General features: G+C 49.1%; 11 protein-coding genes across 11 annotated transcripts; 10 read left to right on the top strand and 1 right to left on the bottom strand.

Annotated features, from left to right (window-relative positions):
* Nucleotides 1-283: 283 nt before the first annotated feature.
* N7518_001309 (FAD binding domain protein) lies at nt 284-1,879 on the top strand (the record flags this gene model as incomplete). The annotated part of the gene is made up of 5 exons (XM_057182237.1): nt 284-1,086; nt 1,177-1,299; nt 1,360-1,549; nt 1,621-1,724; nt 1,795-1,879. The coding sequence occupies 5 exons, from the start codon at nt 284-286 to the stop codon at nt 1,877-1,879; spliced, it is 1,305 nt and encodes a 434-aa protein (XP_057043687.1).
* Nucleotides 1,880-2,888: 1,009 nt separating this feature from the next.
* Nucleotides 2,889-5,011, top strand: N7518_001308 (laccase 2; the record flags this gene model as incomplete). The annotated part of the gene is made up of 7 exons (XM_057182236.1): nt 2,889-3,203; nt 3,256-3,331; nt 3,385-3,503; nt 3,548-3,598; nt 3,645-4,073; nt 4,123-4,196; nt 4,246-5,011. The coding sequence occupies 7 exons, from the start codon at nt 2,889-2,891 to the stop codon at nt 5,009-5,011; spliced, it is 1,830 nt and encodes a 609-aa protein (XP_057043686.1).
* Nucleotides 5,012-6,061: 1,050 nt separating this feature from the next.
* N7518_001307 (ferritin-like domain-containing protein) lies at nt 6,062-7,107 on the top strand (the record flags this gene model as incomplete). The annotated part of the gene is made up of 4 exons (XM_057182235.1): nt 6,062-6,146; nt 6,199-6,384; nt 6,441-6,530; nt 6,581-7,107. 4 exons carry the CDS (start codon nt 6,062-6,064, stop codon nt 7,105-7,107), a joined length of 888 nt encoding a protein of 295 aa, XP_057043685.1.
* Nucleotides 7,108-7,782: 675 nt separating this feature from the next.
* On the top strand, nt 7,783-8,976 carry N7518_001306 (Zn(II)2Cys6 transcription factor domain-containing protein; the record flags this gene model as incomplete). The annotated part of the gene is made up of 1 exon (XM_057182234.1): nt 7,783-8,976. The coding sequence occupies one exon, from the start codon at nt 7,783-7,785 to the stop codon at nt 8,974-8,976; it is 1,194 nt and encodes a 397-aa protein (XP_057043684.1).
* A 380-nt stretch (nt 8,977-9,356) lies between these two features.
* N7518_001305 (CAZyme family AA3) lies at nt 9,357-9,566 on the top strand (the record flags this gene model as incomplete). The annotated part of the gene is made up of 1 exon (XM_057182233.1): nt 9,357-9,566. One exon carries the CDS (start codon nt 9,357-9,359, stop codon nt 9,564-9,566), a length of 210 nt encoding a protein of 69 aa, XP_057043683.1.
* Nucleotides 9,567-9,680: 114 nt separating this feature from the next.
* On the top strand, nt 9,681-11,251 carry N7518_001304 (GMC family oxidoreductase; the record flags this gene model as incomplete). Its single annotated transcript, XM_057182232.1, has 4 exons — nt 9,681-9,788; nt 9,857-10,829; nt 10,888-10,971; nt 11,049-11,251. 4 exons carry the CDS (start codon nt 9,681-9,683, stop codon nt 11,249-11,251), a joined length of 1,368 nt encoding a protein of 455 aa, XP_057043682.1.
* Nucleotides 11,252-12,665: 1,414 nt separating this feature from the next.
* N7518_001303 (putative vacuolar transporter chaperon Vtc1) lies at nt 12,666-13,303 on the top strand (the record flags this gene model as incomplete). Its single annotated transcript, XM_057182231.1, has 2 exons — nt 12,666-12,699; nt 12,957-13,303. The coding sequence occupies 2 exons, from the start codon at nt 12,666-12,668 to the stop codon at nt 13,301-13,303; spliced, it is 381 nt and encodes a 126-aa protein (XP_057043681.1).
* A 2,370-nt stretch (nt 13,304-15,673) lies between these two features.
* On the top strand, nt 15,674-17,722 carry N7518_001302 (uncharacterized protein; the record flags this gene model as incomplete). The annotated part of the gene is made up of 1 exon (XM_057182230.1): nt 15,674-17,722. One exon carries the CDS (start codon nt 15,674-15,676, stop codon nt 17,720-17,722), a length of 2,049 nt encoding a protein of 682 aa, XP_057043680.1.
* A 943-nt stretch (nt 17,723-18,665) lies between these two features.
* Nucleotides 18,666-19,850, bottom strand: N7518_001301 (uncharacterized protein; the record flags this gene model as incomplete). Its single annotated transcript, XM_057182229.1, has 2 exons — nt 18,666-19,335; nt 19,396-19,850. The coding sequence occupies 2 exons, from the start codon at nt 19,848-19,850 to the stop codon at nt 18,666-18,668; spliced, it is 1,125 nt and encodes a 374-aa protein (XP_057043679.1).
* Nucleotides 19,851-20,548: 698 nt separating this feature from the next.
* On the top strand, nt 20,549-20,876 carry N7518_001300 (uncharacterized protein; the record flags this gene model as incomplete). The annotated part of the gene is given in 2 exon segments (XM_057182228.1): nt 20,549-20,639; nt 20,650-20,876. 2 exon segments carry the CDS (start codon nt 20,549-20,551, stop codon nt 20,874-20,876), a joined length of 318 nt encoding a protein of 105 aa, XP_057043678.1.
* Nucleotides 20,877-21,156: 280 nt separating this feature from the next.
* N7518_001299 (uncharacterized protein) lies at nt 21,157-21,898 on the top strand (the record flags this gene model as incomplete). The annotated part of the gene is made up of 4 exons (XM_057182227.1): nt 21,157-21,223; nt 21,275-21,444; nt 21,494-21,634; nt 21,689-21,898. 4 exons carry the CDS (start codon nt 21,157-21,159, stop codon nt 21,896-21,898), a joined length of 588 nt encoding a protein of 195 aa, XP_057043677.1.
* Nucleotides 21,899-22,067: the final 169 nt, after the last annotated feature.

Here is a 22,067-nt window from a genome sequence, read left to right as displayed (position 1 = left end):
CTTTTTCAAGCCTAGGAGTCGGACAGAAGCGTGATGGCACCCGGGTTACCAAAAGGAGACTTCTGCACAGCTCAGGCGTCGTTTGAGAGGAAAAACTCCAGCCTGTCAATATGAGTACTGCTATCCCGGCAAGCTCGGTCCGTTGCGTGGGGAAGCCCTGGTCTAGGTGTGCCCTCTGTCGACTGCCTCGATCATTGATAGCTATTGCCTCCGCTCTGCCCTCTCGTTTCTTCTTTCACCATTCCATTCAATTATCAGGATTATAGTTTACCCATAAGCAGCCATGCTCAGTAAAATCAACAATGAGGACGAGCCATACCAGCTCCATCTTGTGATCATAGGCGCCGGTCTCGCCGGCCTTGCCGCATCAATAGCTACAAGTCTCGAAGGCCACTGCGTCACTGTGCTAGAGAAGGTCCCGCAACTCCAGGAGGTAGGTGCCGGCCTTCAGGTCACACCGAACGCCACGCGCCTTCTGAAGCGGTGGGGTCTCTTCGATGAGCTACAAAGACGGGCCGCCGCACCATCGTCCCTGACTGTGCGCCGGTACGACGGCAGCCTCGTGCTCGCGCAAGAGCAGAGATTTCAGGAGAAAATTCAGAATGATTACGACGCGCCTTTCTGGGATCTCCACCGGGCAGACTTACAGACGGCTCTCGTCGGCCGCGCAATCGAGCTTGGTGTTGAGATCCGACTCGACTCTGAGGTGGTCGATATCGACTTCTCCACGGCAACAGTCACACTGAAGGGGGGCGAATTAGTCTGCGGCGACATCCTTCTGGCCGCAGATGGCTTGTGGTCACGTAGCAGGAACCTCTTCATGCAGAAGCCAATTCTTCCGAGCCCGACCGGCGATCTCGCCTGGCGCATCATATTGAACCTCGAGGACTTGAAAGACCCGGAGCTTGTGCAGTGGGTGTCAAAACCTACCGTTAATTTCTGGATCGGTCCCTACTCTCACGCTGTAGGCTACTCTGTGAAGGGCGGGAAGCAATTCAATCTAGTCCTGCTCTCGCCTGATGATCTTGAGAAAGACTCTAGCAGAGCGGAGGGCGACCTCGATGAGATGAAGAATTTGTTTGCAGGGTGGGATCCAATGTAAAATTCCTACTTCACTTTTCCACAAACGATGAGCTAACCAAAAAGTTTGATCAAGTTTCTTAATTGTGTACAAAGCGTGGATAAGTGGAGATTGTTGCACTGTAAGCTACATCCCAAACGCCACAAACTTGCCTCTGATGAATCGGCAGGTCCCACGCTCGACCATTGGGGAAACGATCAAGGGAACTTTGTGATGGCGTAAGTCATCATGTGTCCGCTTCTGAATATCAGTCAACGGCCTCTCTGACACCTCACCAGCGGCGACGCATGCCACCCAATGCTTCCTTACCTCGCCCAAGGCGCCAACTCCTCCCTCGAGGACGGTGCCGTACTCGGATGCCTCCTTGGCCATGTCAAACACTCCGGCGACGTTCCCCGCGCCATTAGGATATACGAAGACCTGCGTAAGGAGAGAGGCCGCACCATTGCGCTCGAGACATTCAAGCAGGTATGCTCCTTTATTAGCGTTTGTCTCCAACCGCGCCTTCATATGCTGACACGGAGCTCACGCCCCCAAAGCGCGAAGCCTTTCATATGCCCGATGGGGAGGCGCAGCAACAGCGCGACGCCATTTTCGCCGCAGCCATGGCCAGCGAGCCCACGCCTGCCTTCAGTAGCCGCTGGTATGACGCCCCTGCGCTGCACTCATGATTATTGGAATATGTAATACTGATCATCGTCCGCGGCCTATAGGACATGCCCGACTTTTCAGCCCTGGCTGTACGGCTACGATGCGTATGCTGAAGCCGACCGGGCCTTTGATATGATGAACGTGTAGGCTGAAACTGAGTTTGACACAATAGCTATTTGCGTTTGAGATGAGGAGACTAGACTCTATGCATATTGTTTTGATCATTAACGGATCAAATTCTATTGGTATGACTAGAAGTGTAGACAGAATACTCACATTCTCACATTAGACTATGTAACGGCCAATCGCGACTTTGAAATGATTAGCTATTTCTGCTGGCAGAAAATTAGTATTCCATTATTTTTGCTAGTTTAGGTATGGTAACTACTCCGTAGGGCGACACCTGCCGAAAACCTCAGTACCGCCTTCTTAATTTGGTTAAGTACCTGTCTCGATACTCCTTACCGCCTCCTCATTTGTATACCCCCCATACAATAGTAGTAGGACAGTAGGTACCTGCAATTTATATGTAAATTACTAACATGATTAAGTCACTTTTGTCATATCAACTACTTCGTCGTCAACTGCTTCATTGATAAGGGGTTAAATCCTACTTAGTTATCCTGAACATAGTTACGTAAAGGTGCAAGTTTTGCTCTTATTTGAATTAATTCTACTCCATACCACCACTAATAATACGGAGTAGAGATGATTTAATTCTGGAAAGGGCATTTTAATGCCAGATGGTTGATAGTATCAAATCGATTAAATGCGACCGGTATTTAATGCTAGTTATAACTTAGTGAGCAATAGGCAGAAATAGCCAACCATTTCATAGTCGCGATTGGCCGTTGGCTGACGACCGGAAGTCCTGCACGGCCGAAGTTGAGCCCTCGTATTACTGCCTCCGGAACAACCGTAAGGAGGACTGGGGAACCACAAACCCCCATAAGGATGACACGTGCTCCGGAAACCCCTTCCAAGGCCCTTATTAAGTCCTAGATTTTCCCCTTATGGTTAGAGTCCTCCCCGGAACAATATCATCACAACGCAGGTTTCAAGTAACTATAGTAGGCATAGTTAAAGAGCTCTCTGGAGGACCATTAGTATAGATTGAGTGTCAAGTATCCCTTCAAGAACAGTGCTTCTCATAATCATGACGTTCAAGTTTGTATACGTGTTTGTAGGCTTGCTTGCGTTGGCTTCGGCCTATGTTCCAAGCGGTACATATACTCCAGGTTCTGGCGGGATCTTAAAAAATGCCACCGATTACCTGCCTTATCCCCTTGCAAACTTCACCACTCCCAACGCAAGCCCTGCGAATCTGCCCAAAGGATGCCAGAATGGCCTTCACTCCCGAGGCTGCTGGGGTAACTACTCCATCGACACAAACTACTATGAGGACTCTCCTCGTACTGGAGTGACTAGGGAGTACTGGCTTGATGTCGTCAACGGAACCATCTCTCCAGATGTGTGTCTATATCTCTCTTTTAGCATCCGTCGGTACTGACCAATTCCATCAGGGCTACATAATTGGAGCTCTCACTTTCAACGGCACCATTCCAGGACCTCTGATCGAGGCTGATTGGGGTGACGAACGTAAACTGCTCATTCACCCTTCAAAGCCAGACCGTTCACTCACAACTTCACAGTTCTTATCCACGTCACAAATAAGCTGCAGGCGAATGGCACATCTATCCACTGGCATGGCTTCCGGCAGCTGAACAACAATGAGGCGGATGGTGTCCCTGGTGTCACCCAGTGCCCCATAGTATGTCCATCACTAAAATACAAGTCCTGTCTAACGTTATGTAGCCACCCGGGGAGACCTATACTTACAGATTTTATGCCGAACACTACGGAACAGTAAGTTCAATTCAATCTATGCAGATGCGCTACTCACAATATCTAGACCTGGTATCATTCCCACTTTACAATGCAGTACTCCGTTGGACTTCAAGGTCCCATAATTATTCATGGACCTGCCACAGCCGACTATGACGAAGATCTAGGAACTGTCATCTTGCAAGACTGGGCGCACGAGTCCTTCTTCGCCTTGTGGTGGTACGACCGTGTCTTCAAACCACCAACTCCTCAGCTGCCTCCCTCGCTGGATAGTTCCCTCATCAACGGCAAGAATATATATCCCTGTGATACCAAGAATCCTCGATGCGTGGGTGGTACAAGCCGTGCTGAGTGGCACTTTGAGCAGGGGAAGAGGTACCGTATGCGCCTCATCAACACCGGTGTTTACTCCAACATGCGTTTCTCCATTGATAACCACACCCTCACTGTCATTGCCATGGACTTTGTACCCATAGTTCCCTATAATACTGACAATGTAGGTACATTATCCTGTCCACTCGGTGTTCCGTACTCACTATTTTCAGGTCGCAATTAGCATGGGTCAACGGTACGACATCATTGTCGAGGCAAACGCAGATGTCAACAACTATTGGCTCCGGTGAGTGGTCCCTTTTCATCTGCAAATCCCTGTAGCTAAATCTCCACAGCGGGAACTGGCAGGAGAAGTGCTGTGCAAACCAGCAGGCCAACAACACCCTCGGCATCATTCGCTACGACTCCTCCTCAAAGAAAGACCCCAAGACAAAGACCACTGTTAACACGTACCCCGACAACTGCCGTGATGAACCCATGGAGAGTCTCGTTCCCCACGTCCCCCTCGACGTCGGCAAGCCCGACCAAATCCAGCAGCTCAACCTCAGCTTCGTCACCCCTCCCGCGCCCAAGGAGTTCCTGTTCACGCTCAACGAAAACTACCTCTGGGTCAATTGGTCCGCACCGACGAACCTACTCCTTCTCGACGATACTAACAAATTCCCTGACCAGTACATGGTTCTCGAGAATTTTTCCAACAACAAGTGGGTCTACTTCGTCTGGAACGATCACTCGGGCCGCAACAGGTCGCACCCCATGCATCTTCACGGTCACGACTACTATATCCTCGGCACCGGCCCGGGAAACTTCACCTCAAAGTCGCCCCTCAACCTGAAGAACCCTCCGCGCCGCGACACGGCTACCTGGCCCGAGAGTGGCTATATGGTCATGGCTTTCAAGACGGACAACCCCGGCACATGGCTTGCCCACTGCCACATCATGTGGCACTCGAGCGAGTCCCTCGGCATCCAATTTGTTGAGCAGCCAGGGCAAATGTCCGCTACGCACCAAAACGCGTCGTATATCCGTGAAACGTGCGACAAGTGGAACGCCTTTTGGCCTGGGCCGGGGACATTCGAAGAGGATGACTCCGGTATATGATTGGGGAGGGGTGAATTGAATGAAGTAATTGCTCGCAGACGGCGATTGATGCCTATCCCGTAGTCTCCAGACTTGCGTGCAAATATATGCACAACTATATATAAGCTTAACAATTATAAGCAATACGTTCATTGATTCCAGTACAATGCTCCTCTCGTGTATTTTGTATACGGTGTATAAGGTAAACGCTATTGGCACGGCATCACGAACGGGAATGTTATTGGTTCTCTATAAAAGCTTTGTGTGTGGTGTTATCATATGAAATTCAATGATTATATAGGTAGTTGACTGTGCGAGAAAAGATAGTCACACAATGGTATAAAACATTACAAGTCCAAGTTTATATAATCTCAGGCTGAATAGAGTATTATGTCGCCAATGACAAAGGTCGCATGAGCGGCCACCTATTCTTGTTCAACTTCAAAAGAAAAAGGGATATGTGGAATAAGACCTGTTAGGACTACACATAGTTCTAAGTTGAGCCCCGATTTCGGTCTCGCTCCCGCCTTAATCTCGGTCTCGGTCCCGCTTTCGCTCTCGGTCCTGACCCCCGGCCATGCAGCTAAAAGCCCCAGAACTCAATAAAGTTATCAACCATGCAAAGCTATGGCATTATATTCCGCTTTGAGCATGATCGACTTGGGAAAACTTCCCTAGCTGCCCCGGCTTGATCCATAGTGGTTCCTGCAGATGATATCGCGTGGAGCCTGGATCCTCCTCTAGTTTCTGTCGGAGTTATTGTTGACATCCCATCCGAGTCTTCCGTTAACCCTTTCTGTCTCGATCTGAAACCTCTACCGCCGATCTCAGTCTTGCGCCTGGGATGTCAACAATATGAGCCACAAAACAAGGAAAAGAATGACTAGTTTCTGTTTGGCCAGGCAATTCTAATGCCCGAGCTCAAAGCAGGCGTCCATTCATCAGATCCCCAAATTGCCGGCAGGGCAGCTATAAAAGACATGTCCCTCTACTTAGAAATAGATTTATCATCCTTCATTTAGACCCAGACTTCCAATCCAAGATATAATCGAAGCTCTACTATTCCACAGAATGAAGTTCACCAATCTTGCCCTCACCGGTGCTGCCATCGGTCTTGCCAACGCCGGCCCTGTCTCGACACGTGCTATTAGCGACGGTATGTCACTTCCCAACCAATGCATGACTTCTCTAATGTGCTTCTTCTTTAGCCGACGTGCTCAACTATGCTCTTACCCTTGAGCATCTCGAGGCCACTTTCTACGAGGAGGGTCTCAAGAACTACACCCAGAAGGACTTCCTCAAGGCCGGCATGAAGGACCCTTTCTATGCCAACTTGAAGGAGGTTGCTTCCGATGAGAAGCAGCACGTTGATTTCTTGACCTCCGCACTCAAGGGTATGTCTCTGTCATTCAAACTGCAAACTACAGACCAATATACTAACATTATCTAGCTGCCGGCGCTTCTCCTGTTGCCCGCTGCACCTACAACTTCCCATCCACCGATGTCAACAGCTTCCTGGCCCTTGCCAGTGTTCTCGAGGGTAAGAATATATCCAATCATACTAAGAATCACCATTAATAACCTTCCCAGGTGTCGGAGTCAGCGCCTACCTCGGAGCCGCAGCCTCCATCATGAGCGACACCTACTTGACAGCCGCTGGCAGCATCCTCACCACCGAAGCCCGACACAGCGCATACCTGCGCGCCGCGCTCGGTGAAGTCCCCTTCGCCCAGGCCTTCGACAACCCCCTCGACTTCAATGAGGTGTACACCGTCGCCTCCCCCTTCATCGTCTCGTGTCCCTCCAGCAACGGAGCGCTGCCCGTGAAGGCCTTCCCCTCGCTCATGATGAGCCCGATGGATGCCGTCATGACAGGCTCGCAAGTGCACCTGATGGCTGGCAGCGGCTTCAACACGAGCGCCAGTGACGTGAGCGCCGCCTTCATCACCGTCACCGGTCCAGTCTGGGCTCCTCTCAAGTCCATGGGTAATGGAAAGTTCACCGTCACTGTTCCCAAGGGTGTTGCCGGACAGAGCTATGTCGTCCTCACTCAGGGCAACAAGCAGGCCACTGATGACAATATTCTTGCTGGTCCTGCTATCGTCGAGGTAAATTAGATTACCTTCTGCGTTTGACTTTTTTTGTTCGGTCATTCCTCGTCCCTTTTTCGCAGGGCTGATGTTGCTTGTATTGATAGGTTGGAAAGAAGACTGCAATGGGTACCCCAAGTGGTATGGCTGCTATGGGTATGGGTGGCAAGACTATGCCTACTCCTTCGAAGTCTATGAGTGGCTCCTGGGGTAGCTCTTCCGCTACCGCTTCTGCTTCTGCTTCTGCTTCTCCTACTTTCACTGGTGCTGCCCAGAAAATGTCCAGTAGCATTGCTGGTGTTGTTGTTGGTATTTTTGCTGTTGTGGGTCTGATTTGAGTACGGTGCACTTGAAGTTCTTCTTAACTCATTTGGACGGGGATGTTGATTTTATGTTCAGTTCTAATAATAATAGTATCTTGTGCAATGACATCTGAGCCTTCAGATGTATTCCAAGATTATTCCAATAAGGACATACACTATGCCCATAATATAATGCTCTGCCGATTTTGGCCATTATGACCGAGAATACCGTACACATCATATGAAAGGCGATATCCAACCCGCCACAAACTTCCAAAATTGGTGTAGAACCCGAGTCACATGATACGGGAAACATGTCTGTCTCGGATAATTTCTTCCTCGCATTTATTCACAGCCATCTTCATGATTGGTCTCCGCAGCATGTCAATTAAATTTGAACATGCCCCCTCTCCGCGCGCACACAAAATCCCGCAACGGGTGCGATCAATGCAGAAACAGGCGGGTCAAATGTGACGAGCAGGGTCCACCATGCTCGAATTGCACAACCCGCGAGTTAAAATGCACATATTTGAAAGTCGCCGCTGCCCGTCGCGCTACAGCCCATCTTACCCCACCCAGTTCAACATCCGACGTACCTCGGCCTCTAGATGGCCACGGCTCGCCCACAGCGGTGCCTGGTCGAGCCGTTCCCACAGCAGTACCAGTCCCGGCACCAGCTCAGACAAACTCATTCGGAATCGACAACCTAGAACTAATGCACAAGTTCGCAACAGAGACGTACGAAAGCCTCTGTATCAGCGACTCGGAAATAAAAATCTGGCAAATAACCATCCCAACACTCGCGTTCAAATATGGATATCTGATGAGCGGGATCTTGGCGCTAGCCTCAATGCACATCGCAACAACATGCGAACCACCAGAATTAGCACTCCTGTACTACGAGACAGGACTGCAGTACTACAACCGTAGTTTGACTCCATTCCGCAACGCGATTGATAATATCACGCCGCAGAACTGCGACGCGGTATTCGCGCACTCGATCGTCATGATCGCGATCAGCATTGCGTCACCCCGACTAACCGTCACGAAAGACGAGTGCGCCAGTATCACAGAAAACATTGTGATACTGTTCGAGCTGCTGCAGGGCGTGAAGAAGATCATTCAAGTCACCAAGTCGTGGATTAAGCTAGAGTTATTCTCGCAGGGCGAGTTTTGGAAGAACACGCCTGCCGAACTTGACCCCGATGCAGAAGCTGCGCTGACACATCTGTCGGAATTGAATGATCAAGTTATGATTGGGATTTACTCAGGGCAGCATCTTATTAATAAGAAAGTTATTGCGCATTTGAGGCATTGTTATGCCAAGTTTGCGCGCTCGGCGGATCCGGCGCCGGTTCTCGCTTGGCTTGCGGCTGTTGAGAAAGAATTCGTTGATAGTCTCCGGTGTCGGCAGCCATTTTCGTTGCTGATTCTTATGTATTGGGGGGTGTTGTTGAGGGAGCTTGATGGGCAGCGATGGTGGGCGCGGGATTCAGGTAGAGCTCTGATTTCGGAGTTGTTTGATGCTCTGAGGTGTGTGGATCCGAGGTGGGAGAGAGCTCTTGCTTGGGTGCAGCGGAAGATGGAGCTTTGAGTATTGGAGTGGTGACTGGGTCATCCAAACATCATGGCCGGGTCAGTCGGGTCACTTGAGACTAACACATTGTACATATAGCATTTTTTGAAGCGATTTACATTCATATAAATACACGATTTCTATCTTTTTGAGACTGAGAATTGCCGCCAACGAACATGAACGTCAACAGCGGTGATCTTGACCAAGGGACAACCTTCGTGAAGTAGATGGATGCCCTATATTTCCGCTTTCGGTATGTTTTAAACTTTATTGGCATATCAGTAAGTATTCGCTAATCCCCGCAGCTGGTCCTACCTGAGGTTACTATCCCTTCTGTGCTTATTTAACTTGTAGGTCTCCCCAATTACACTCTTCCAATCCGAATCAACAATCATATAATGGCCGAAAATCCAACTTGCACAGTCGAGGAGTTCACCAGCACCACATTCGACTATGTGATCTGCGGCAGCGGAACTGCAGGACTCGCTCTCGCAGCGCGCCTCAGCGAAAATCCGGATGTAACCGTCGGTGTCATTGAGGCGGGCAAGTATCGCATTGGAGATCCAATAGTTGATACTCCCGCAGATGTTCGAGAATCCCAAGTATGATTGGTGTATGTATATGGTGCCGCAGGTAGGTACTCCCATTGCATACTTCTGCTTCGAGTCGCTAATTCTTTTCCTGGGGGTATAGGAAGGCAATCGTGGCGTGTCTCAAATTATATGATCTACGTGCGAGGATCGACGCAAGACTATGACGACTGGGCGGAGCTGGTAGGGGATGATGAATGGTCCGCGAAGCATATGCAGCAGTATATGCGAAAGCATCAGGTACGATCTCAGCATTTAGACTTTCCAATCTAGTTATTTCCCAGTGGAAAAACCAACAAAATGAACAGACCCTCGAGCCAATCGATCCATCCATCACCGATCGGTCCACAATGCCACTTGTAGGCGAGTTCCACGGCACGAGCGGGCCCATTCGCACCAGCTTCAACGATTCAATACTGCCGGTGGAGAACGACATCATCAAAGCCTGCGAGGATGTAACCGGCATCTCAAGCAAGCCCACTGACGCATGGAGTGGTGACCACATCGGCTTCTACCACACCCTCGGCGCAGTCGACCGAACCGGCCCGAACAAAGGCAAGCGCAGTTGCTCCGCACGAGGATACTATGAAGCCATCCACACCACTCGGTCAAATCTCAAAGTCCTCTGCTCGGCCCTCGTCAATCGCGTAGTACTAGACGGCAACAAAGCCACCGGCGTAAGCTTCTCACACGATGGAGTCGAGTACCAGGTCTCCACACGGCGTGAAGTAATCATCAGCGGTGGGACATTGCAAAGCCCCCAGATCCTTGAGCTATCGGGGATCGGTGACCCAGAGATTCTCAAAGCCGCCGGCGTCGAGTGCAAGGCCGCTAACAAAGGGGTCGGTGCGAACGTCCTAGACCACCCCCTCACGTTTTCTGTGATGGACGTCCAGTCCGGAATAGTCACACGGGATACCTTGTATCAAGTGCCCGAGGCAATGGAAGCTGCTAGTAAGCAGTATGCCGAAGCCAATGGCGGGCCACTTAGCTCTGTCAGCACCATGCAGGAGCTGGGAGAGATCATCCAGAGCATTCGCGATATCAAACCGACAAGCGCATTCCACACGAAACAACTTGCACAGACTATTGCACACCTCGAGAGCGACCACTCTGCCAATATGAAGGCTCTTACCGTGCCAGCCTCCATGAATCCGCATGCGATGGATCATCAGAGCAAGCTGCTTACACCGCGTTCGGCTGATCAACCGTCTGGTTTGACCATGGCGTTTTCTCTGCAGTACCCCATGTCTAGAGGGACTATCCATATTGGGAGTGCAGGTGAGTTACAGAACACGATTCCCCTCTACTCAATCAGCTCATATACTAATGATTCCAGATCCAACAAAACCCCCTATCATCAACCCCAAATACGGCGGCCACCTAGCAGACGTCTCCCTCCTGGCGGCATTCCTGCGCTGGAGTGATAAAGTCACAAAATCAAAACACGTGCAGTCCTCGTTCCTACGGCCCGGGAAGCAGTGCATGACCTCGTTTTAGGCGAGTACCACATCAACGGGTCCGTTGCTATGGGTGATGCGTTGGACAGCAGATTGAGGGTGAAGGGCGTGGAGGGACTGCGTGTTGCAGATGCGTCCGTGTTCCCGAATAATGTTTCGGGGAACATTCTTAGCACTGTGTATGCTGTTGCGGAGAAGGCGGCGGATTTGATTCTCGAGGATTGGGCTCCCTCCAAACCCTAACTATAGCACGCTAAATTTCTTAGTGCCAAACATGGAAATTGCATTATCTTTGAACTCTTCTCATAGCCGTCTTACCGCCCCCATACCTGTACCAGGTATGGGTCTGTCCCACATAACGAGAGTTTCTCACAAAACGAGAGATTTCTCTTTTTAGGTATCTTTTATATGGTATACCCATACAAAAGGTACATAAACATGAAATAGAGATTTTGTCACTTCTAGGAATACTTACAAAAGATATAGTAGGGGATATATAGTCTAAAGGAGGTCTATTTTATTTACTATTAATATATTAGGATGAAATATTGAGTATTCTCCAAGTGGTAGAACGTTGATGTTTCTATATACATCTCTTTCATAAATATGGTCTTTACTTTTCTATATAAGATATCTGAAACTTCTTTTATTAGCCAATTAATTTAACTATAAATTTATTATTGATTTATACTCTTATTTCTCCTTTAACTAGCCAAAGGGTTGAGAATATGATATGGGGTATATGTACCTTTTGTATGGGTATGCCATATTAAAGATACCTAAAAAGAGAAATCTCTCGTTATGTGAGAAACTCTCGTTATGTGGGACAGACCCACCCTAACTCAGGGTGGGATGGTAAGACGGCTAATCTCTCATAATCTCACAGCTTTGTAACAGCTATGCGGGAGGATAATCTCTTTTGATAATTCTATCTCTTAGAATTTAGACTAACATTTACCCAATTAGTGCCAGCATAGCAGCTATATTAGACTAAGTGGACCTACATATTCTAGACCTTGAATTAGGTCTCGACCCATTTTAATTGGGGCGATATCGGGAAAAAATTTGTTTCATGGGATACCCGATACAAGCATCTTGTATAGATGCAATAATGCAATGTTGGGTTGAATGTTGTACATTTTACCTGTCAACTCTACTAATTCGGAGGATATTCGGATGATATCAAAATGAAGTCTAAAGCTTGATGCCGTGCCTATTTTTGCATTGACCATTGTCCTTCGCCGTATAAGGGTGAGACAAAAGAGGGTTGAAACTCGTGCCTCCTAAGTATCAATGAAGAGCATATTTGCGTCGAATTCCAGGCACTTTCTGTTAATAGAGATCTAACCAATTAACGTAAGTGATACAGGTGTTCTGTAATAATATCTAAGATCAAAACTAAAAACCCACGCTATTTCGTATACTTAGTCACCTGATCCTCTCATCAAATCGTGGGAACACGTGCAACAGAGCTGTATGCGCTAGTCCTAGGACGGAACAGAACATTGGGGGGCGAGATCTTGACTTTTGAAGCCTCTCGCTTCTTTAACTTGCTTTTTCCTTCGCCAGTCTCTATACCTGACTGAGTTTGGATTTTTCTTCCGATAATTCTTTTCTTCCGACCTCTCCCAACAACCTCCCCTCTTCACATCCGACAATGTCTAGCCAACCTCTCCTCCAAACCGCTCCGGGTAAGTCCGACAACACCTCCAATCTCAGCATCTCAGCAGCTCCGCATGAGAGACAATTCCACCTAGACACACTCCCGTCACCGCCGTTCTTCCTGGCGCGCGATTGCTTTGCTTCTCTTAGGCTGTGGAGGCCGACTCACACCAGAATAACCTCCACACTCAAGAGAAGCAGAACAATTGCACTCCCCATCCTAACCCACACCACAACCACTTTTCAACCCTCCAATCTCCACCCGAACCCAGCTAACACCCATCAGGCAAGCGAATCGCCCTCCCAACCCGAGTCGAGCCCAAAGTCTTCTTCGCAAACGAGCGTACCTTCCTCTCATGGCTGAACTTCACCGTCATCCTGGGCGGCCTAGCCGTCGGTCTCCTCAACTTCGGCGATCGCATCGGTCGCATCTCCGCAGCTCTCTTTACCGTCATCGCCATGGGCGCAATGATCTACGCCCTCGTGACATTCCACTGGCGTGCGCAGAGTATCCGTCGGCGCGGGCAGAGCGGTATCGATGATCGATTCGGTCCCACAATCCTCGCCATTGCCCTGCTCGGCGCTATCGTTGTTAACTTCATCTTGCGGATTAAGGATGGGGAGATGAACTAGGTTGAGCCTGGACAGTGGATACTATTGCTTTTCTTGTGGGGATGGCGATGTTGGATTGGAGATTTGATTTCTCCGTCTCGCCATCTGAATGCTATACCATTGATCACGTTGGCCCATTCTTGTTCGTTCACTGTTTATTTCGACAACCATATCTGTTTTATGTATTCACTTGGCGTGTGTTGGCCTGCTTTACGCTTATGAGGCCAGAATGCCTTTCGCGTCCATATGCTCGAGTCGAGCGTCTGTCTTCTTTATTGCACTGGCGTTTGGGGATTGTGCTTGTCTAACAAGCGAAAAAGAATGAACGATTGAACTAGAATTGAATATATCGTGGCATTCTGTATGTACACACTCTGTCAATCTCACGGAAAATTGTCTATCCCTGGGTACGCTCAGCAAAGTTCCACAATGATTCAGATTAACCTTTGGCAGTAAACCTGTTATCGCTGGAGAACTTTGCGTCCAGAATGTAATACTACGGAGCGCAAGAACATTGATAGTTATTACCAGCCTCCCGAGGGCAATCGCTCACTCACCAACAGACGTAAGAACTTCCCATCCCCTTCCACCCCTCGCATCAGCACACTGAAAGTAACAATTATCCCGTGCAAGTCCCCGCTCGGGAACAAAACCTAACCAGCATCCGGGCTAGCCAACTAGGTTTATACCGTAGTTACTAGTTAGGGATCGGTAAGGCTATTGTTGGTTGTATGTGTAGGGCGCTAAGGGGTGTTAATGTTGGGAGTGTGTTGGAGTGACTCGAGGAGAAGACAATTGACGATAACCGATTTGTTACAAAAGCAGGGGATATTATTTTGATTGCAACGTTAAACTGGGGACCGGGGTAACGGCCTCGTTCAACGATTTTCACATGCCTTATCTGTATACATATCTTAATAGTATCTAGGTAGTCCGTACGGAAATTAATGTTGGTAGATTACAACACGAACAGCCGAGTTTCAAACCGGTGCGTAGGTCCAAGTGATCTGCAGGCTAGGATTAGAATTCGGGGTCTGAAGTTGATCGCATCCACATAATGCGGAGTGCATGAATGAGAAATATTGGAGATTCGAATGTGCTTAGTATATGAAGTATATATTGTACTCTGTAGCGGGTTACCTCGGAAATGTTAGAGAGAGGGATCGTACTGTTGTCTGTGTTAGGAACCAATACGATATATATATTATGCAAGGTTGACCAAGTACATTTCTACGATAGTCAGGATGGTGACAGAAAGTATACTCCGTACAGTAAATGAGCGAAAGGTCTGAGTGGATGCAGATTAAAAGTCAGGAAGAGATACGGATACGAGTTAGGGTTATGTACTATGATCGTGGAATATCTTGATAAGAGTCCGATCTTGATATGCCTTAAAATGGCTAGAGTATACCCCGGATGTAAGCAAATGACGCTATAAATAGGGGCAATATATCTCGTAGAATAATGGCTCCGATGGTTGTATATAGAGTTCCCTAGAATTGCCCCTATTCTCCCTTGTTCCCTTCGGTTCGACAATGTTCCACCACTTTCCATTTGCTTTCTCAGCCACATCTGACCTATGGAATATGAGTCGTACTTTTGTGTTTCGCACCACCAATTGAGGCGCAGTCAGAACCTGTTTATACCCGGTTCGCCCCCGGCCAAATTTATAGATGTAGGATCTGATTTGCTAGGGATCTTCCAGATCGTAGATACAGCTAGCTTAGGCAGGAATAGGGCAAGGCCCAGACCCGTTATAGGCTTGGCATGCAAGAGGATCGGTCAGAGTGCTTTATATTAGGTACCAGCATAGTCTGAATGTGAAAAGGTTATAGGTTATGGATGAATACAATAACTGTGAATAGGTAGTAGGTGAATAGAATAATATGGATGCCTTGAATCATTCATAATAGAATAGATACTCCGTATACCCCGTATTGTACTCCGTAAATAAATAAATAATTCAGGTAAGTAGTGTATGACGTGTCGCAGATATTTGAGACTGATCCAATGGGATTATCCAATGGTACATGGCCCGACCATACAATTTGTATGGGAACAACAAGTATCGCATCATCCACTCCACCCCGTTCTCCTCTCAGGCACCTCTCCCCCATTCCCATTCCCATTATTCTCTCTTATTCTGTCTCTCTCGCAATCCCCCTTTCTTCCCCTTTCCCTTTCCTTTCCAATTGTTCCTCTGTCCCTTATTCTTTCTCCCATTCTCATTCTCCCCCCCTTCTCTTTATTGTACTCTCCTCCCTCTTATTAATAGATTTTTTTTTTCTGCCTTCCGTAATCAACATCCGGTCGCGCAATCGACGTCCATTCCTTTCCCGTAATAAACTTGGAACGCATGGACCATCTGCCACCTAATCCAAAACCATCTCTATGCAGTCACATGGCATGTTTCGCCTGCTTCCCTGGCCCTCTAATATAGGAGGGAATAAGGTGATGGATGATGTCAAAATGCTCCCAAACTGTGGTATCAACGCTCTGTCGCTGCCCCAGCTCAAACGCAAACGTTCAGACTCCGAGTCCGACGCGACCGATGCGCCCGATGCGCCCGCTAGGACGAAAGTCTGCGCCGACTCCATTTCTACGCGCCCAACTCCGACCGTGATTGCTGACTCGATCACTCCAACCCCTTCTACTCCAACTCCATCGTCAGACTCACCGGTCGCATCCGCGCGTCCGCCGGCGCAGGACGCCGTCGTCGCCAGACCTAGTGTGACCCGACTTCGGGAAACCATCACCGCCCAGCTGAGCTTGGAGGTGTTACTCAAGCACAACGAACTTCGTCTTATCGACCAGGAGATCGCCAAGTGCCAAGTCGCTCTGGAACAGCTGCGACGCTGTGGCGAAATCCCGTATCCCGGATCCCATGTTGCCGGTGTCTCGCCAGATGTGAGCTCGGGAACGGGCGCGTCAGTGCTGGCACCTGGAAATGGTCCCGCGCCGATGTCGCCTGCTCCATGGGGAGTAACCGAAGGTCCCTACGCCCGCCACTACGCCCGGTGGTTGCTTCCCGACCCTCGCTTTGACGGTGGTGAAGTCGGCTCTGGGATGCGAGCCAATTCGCTGGTTGAGGGTCGGTCGACGCGCGGGAATCCCGGTGAGATGGGCATGCTGGCCGGCAAGACCCGTCCCCAGCGAGGCTCGACTGCCACCAAGCATACCGCACTGTCGGCTGGTTACCCTGTGGTCAAGGAGAAGTCGGGACCCATGCTCATCCGGCGCAAGTCGGATGGTGTCCTGGTCAAGCTGGTCTGTCTGGACTGCCGGCGCGATAACTTCTCCAGCACTCAGGGATTCATTAACCACTGCCGCATCGCGCATAACCGCAACTTCGCCAGCCACGACGCTGCTGCCATGGCGTGCGGTCAATCTGTTCAGGTGGACGACGCCGGGATTGTTGTCGGTGGCTCTGCTGAGCCCACTGCCAATCCAACAATTCCGGGCTACGTGCATCCTCTCATCCGCTCTACCCACGTTGCTACAACCCCCTGGAAATCTCTTCGTACACCCGCTAAGGACTTTGTTACCCCCCGCAAACCGGCTACGGCTACCACGTCTGCTGTTACCACTCCTCCTGCAACTGCTGAACCGACCAATCGCCGACGCTCCGAGCCCATCCAACAGCCTCCAAACCCACAGTTTTTGGCTTCTCCTGCAACTCCTCATCTGTCCGCTCTCATGAAATCACGTGGTGCTGGTCTAAACATGGACAAGTTGGTGGAAGAATCCCGAAAGCCTGTAGATCTCGGTGGTATTTTCGACGATGACTCGGAAACGGATGACTATCGAGGAGTGTCGGCGGGAACCAGCCGTCCCTCCCTTGGTGCTCGCACCGGTCGCCAGCTGATGCGTATTCCTGTTGGTCAAACCGCTGGAGAGTCAGAGAGCCGAAAGGCACTCGACCGCGCGCACACCCCGCCCATCGAGCATGCGACCCCCTCGCGCCCACAGTCCTTCCTGGACATTTCGCTCGCTGGCAAGTCCCAATCACTGCAGTCTCGGGAATCGGACATGGATCACCAAACTCTGAGCCCCAACGCCATCGAAGCTAACCAGGCCCCCAGCTTGGTCAGTGATGATGAGGATGATTACGAGGCAGCTTCCGACTCCGACAGTCCTGCGTCATCCGAAGCAGATGAGGAGGACCAGGAGTTCCGCCACATCCATGTCGAGGACGACGAGCGCGCCGCTGCCCCATCGGCTGCCGCCGAAGCCAAGCCGGGACCTTCCCTCGCGAGTCCTGCGCCGCAAACCGGGCCGCCTTTGTCCCAGCCCTTGAAGCGCAGTCGCTCTAAGAAGATCTCATCTATTGTGCCGTTCAGCGATAGCGACGATCAGCATGTGGGCTATCTCAATTCTTCCGCGGACAATGCCAAGACCAAGCGTGCTGCCGAGCGCAAGCCTAATCCGTCCAAGCGGTAATGACGGGGTTCACTATTTGTTCTATGAAAAAACATGAAAAAAAACCGGGGTAGAATGCCCTGCTATGATCTCACGCGCCCCGATCCAGTCTGTACTGCCACTTTTCACACAGTGCCGTTACCATTCCGACCTCTCTCATCTCCTCTCTTCCTCGCTTCTCCCTACGGGAGACATTACGTATCTTCATGTCCCCTGACTATCTATCCACCATCCACCATTACTTATTTCTCCCTACCCCTCTGCGTCATGTCGAAACACAATTCACTGGAAAAACCGGTCATCTTGACGATGACCCGTAATGCATGGATTGCATGATCTGATGACTTTCTTCTGTCTTACCCTACCCCACTTTTATTTCTTGTGATGCATGCGTCTCTCCTGTATCCCATATCTGCTTTTAATCAAGGCGTGACGGCCGTGACTGTGTACATAGCAATGAGACTGAGAAAAAATGCGACTGGTTTGGCATAGATGCACTATACTCCGTAGCGAATACTGTAACTAGCATAGCGGTGTTGAGTTAGGTCCTGTGTAATAACTATACAAAACAAGTCAACCAGCTATGTAGACCCTCTGTGATTGCCGGGCTCTTCTCCCCTTCGGAATCGGCCTCAGGTGGTGTGTCATGAAGATGATGTTGATCATGAAGAGTATATCGGAATCTTTGGAGAGCATTTATGCATTCCCTCTCCTCGAGTGCGGCTTCCTTTGCTATGTCATTGCCTAGAAAGTGTAGCAGCCATAGTTTGCATACGATTAGCGCACGGAAGGTGCGATACGGTCGTATCCCTTTGGCTATGTTAGCAGTCCTTATCTTGGATAATGCGTGTTAGATTTCCTCTTGCTTAAGATCCCTCCTGAAATTTATCTTTGTCTTTAGCTAGGAGTATGAGAATAAGTGGCAGCAGCATGACAGGCACAATCCTCAATAGTACAGCTGTCATCAAGGAGATTCTTGCTTTATCCTCTTACTACGCCTCGTGCAAAGCTCGCCAGAATCTATCTTTGATTCCTTTGGTAGCTGGTTATTCACCGAGTCAATATCTTTCACAATATTTAAACCAGCCTCGGGTTCTTGGCTAGCATAGTAATCCGAGACAGCGATATTGAGGAGCACATAGGCAGCCCTCTCAATATCGATAAAGGAGACAGGTTTATCCTCGGATCTTTCTCCAGCGCCATTGTTCAGCCGTGCTCGCAGCTCCTGTGAGGCATTCCACAGATCTCGATACTCATTCATATTGTACTTGACAATCAACTCCCCATTGGGCTTCTTGTGTTTAGAAGGCTTCTGCTCTTTGCAATCTATACCTTCTGGAAAATCCACCAGACAAAGCCAAAGATACACATCGTCACTGTAAAATGGGACTTGTTTCTTAGCATCGCCGAAGACCGTGGCGATAGACAAAATCAAAGATGCAGTAGCTGGGCCGACGCCACGAATAGGCGCAGTAAGAGCGTCCAAACTGGCTTTGGGGAATGCATCTTCCGGCGCAACCACAGGGTCTGCATCTGGGAGGGCGGCAAAAGCCGTAGATGTAGACTTGGTGATCGTTGCAACTGGGTTGCTTTTCACCATTCCCATGAGCATGGGACGGGAAACACCATGCTTCCTAGAAATAAGTCAGAAAAAACCAGACCTTGTAGTATGAATACCGCAAATTGTTACTCACGTCTTCCATTCCATGATATCAATTAACTCCTCCTTGAGCAAGTGCGCTCCATCCGGCGCGTTTTCTTTCTGACCACCCTCATTCGCCCGCTCCGCGATAATCTTCGGCAGAACTTCATAGCGCCACCGGTCAAGCTGGAGGAATTTCTCCGTTTCTTCCTTCTCCTCGGACGGATCGAGCTCCGCCTTCGTGGTCGGCGCTATGTTGACCTTCGTCCCCACCTTCCGCTTTGGTCCCTTCCCTGCCTTTGACTGTAGCTTCAGCCTCAGCTTGTTGAGGTGCACTCGCTCTACCGTTGACGGGTAGTGGGATAGCAGGTTGTGGAATGTCTCTAGGGTGATATGGCGCGGATGGAATGATTCATGTTGTTTGTTGTCATTCTCTCTGTCATTGTGATGGTCTTGGCTTTTCTCAGGCTGGGAATGTGCTATCCTTGTAATTATTTCCTTCGCCATAGCGAGATTACTGAGGGGAGGCAATTCGTTCTGGGGAGACGGTGGAACCTTGGAAGGATGTTGAAGCTTGCGTGGAGACCGTATAAGCTGTTATCGCAAGCTGATAACGTTATGGTTTGTATTTTACGTGTTTTGTCATTCTGACTGTAAGATACTAGGGATCTCGACGGCCTCGTTGCAGAGCGAAGCGACTGATTCTAACTTCTAATTCTGCGCAAAGCCCCCCTCTTACTGGCTTATTGGCTTCACAGCGACCACTCGGCTAGATCAACTCCCCTGCTTTTGTCATAATTCAGCCTTAGGAGAAACTTGGTCACGTGACACGTACGTAAGACCCTCTGATTTATAGTTACTTGCTACGCTTCGCTCCGCAATCATTATTAACTGCGTAATCAACTGCTTTATCGTCAATTACTTTAGCAACTACTTGAGAAACCGCTTGAGAAACTGCTCGAGAAACTGCTCAAGCAACCGTTTGAGAAAATAACTAGTTAGTTACTCTAGTAACTGCTTTAGTAATTTGGCGGCTCTGCCATGTCAAATCCGAATTCGGCTTAGTTGCTCTTTTGCTTCAGCTTGGCATCACCTTTCTTTAGCTTATCCACGGATATTGCTTTTCTCCCAACACCTCACCAGCCTGTTACCTCTTCTTCCCAGTTTGATCAGCCCTTCGTTTTCTTTTCTGCATAATACCGTCAATGAACAAGCCTGCCGATGATCCCCCAAAGAATATCGTCTCTTATGGCGCCCTCTCGTCAGTTAGCGCTACGGACTTGCAAGCAAAGGTCTGTAAGTGTAGCATCCCGCCTTTCTGAGATGTCAGTTGAGTCGACAACATCCGATATTCTTGATATGAAACTCGCGGCAATGGAAAGTGAACTTGAGTACATGCGATGTGTCCGAGACGGCCTCAACGAAGCAAGAAGACAGAAAAGATCTCCCATGACACCCTTTCAGCAAGAAACAGAACCCTTCTTGAAGTCCTTCCGTTCGTCATCATCAACCATTCATGTCCTGAAGGCATAGCGCCCATTGCTGAACAAGTTTCAGCGAAACGTCAGAGGATTGAAGGACTGGTTGACCAAAGCCTGCTCGAGCATGCTTACCGCGACGCTATAATCTCCCGTGTGCTGGGGGCACGTGCAAAACAGAAGGGTTCAAGTTCGATCAATCTGCGTTCAAGAAGAAGGTCTACGCGTACTACGGTAACAATGAGCATTGTCGCCCTGGCTTTGGGTGGTGTCATGTGTTGGGCACTGTACTTCCCCAAAATAATATAAAAGCTGCTCATCTTGTACCCAAATCTATGACATCCAAGGAAGTTTGCCACCTATTCGGAGTCAGCAATGGAGTTCTTGGTAACCGCCGCAATGGTAAGAATGTTCTCTTTGTGGCAAAGAAAATGACTGACTCATACAAATTAGGCATCACACTAGCAGAAAATATTGAGCTACTTTTCGACCGAGGTACCATCGCGATTGTACCTATGCCCGGCCCGATGAAAAGTCCAACTCAATGGAGGTGTGTTGTCTTGGACGAATCAAAGAAGGAGGACACCATCGGTTTCTTTGATGGATCTTATATGAGACTAAAGGTCAGTATTGCAAAAGCTAGAGTTGAGTATTATATTAATGATATAATAGGACATTGACAATAAGCCATTGATGTTCGTTTCCGATAACCGTCCTCGCGAACGGTATTTGTACTTCTGCTTTATCATTGCATACCTAAATGCAAAGAGCCGAGGAGCCAGTGAGCTGTGGCAAGAAAGGTTGAAGCCACACGTTTTTGGCCCTCAGCCGGCGAGTACCTCAATCGGTCGACACTGGTTACACTAGCCCGTTGTGTTTCCGGATCGGAACTCCCAGAATCCCTTGTTCACGTGGAATAATTCCCCTGATCGGAAGAAAACACGCGAGGAAGCTGGGCAACCTAACCCTAAAGATAAGACGTTCGACTCTGGCGATACCTCCACTCGTGACGCTGACGCTGGAACTGTGCTTGGAGCTGATGTCTGTGACGCAATTCTTGCCATGAAGAACCTCTAAATTATTGCTATGCTGCAGCCCGAAGGACATGCCACGGAGGAGTCAAATTTGCTTTTTTCTTTTCTGTATTTTTACTTTCGCGTTTTCTTTTGTTCAGCAGCGACTATGATTATTTCATTCTTATTGCTCTATGAATGGATGTTTCCACTCACTGTCAAAGGTTACATCT

The sequence above is a fragment of the Penicillium psychrosexuale genome (assembly GCF_028828465.1).
Source record: "Penicillium psychrosexuale strain IBT 29551 chromosome Unknown utg000002l, whole genome shotgun sequence".
NCBI lineage: Eukaryota > Fungi > Ascomycota > Eurotiomycetes > Eurotiales > Aspergillaceae > Penicillium > Penicillium psychrosexuale.
Note: the sequence above shows the minus strand (reverse complement) of the source record. Positions and strands in the feature narration are given on the sequence as shown.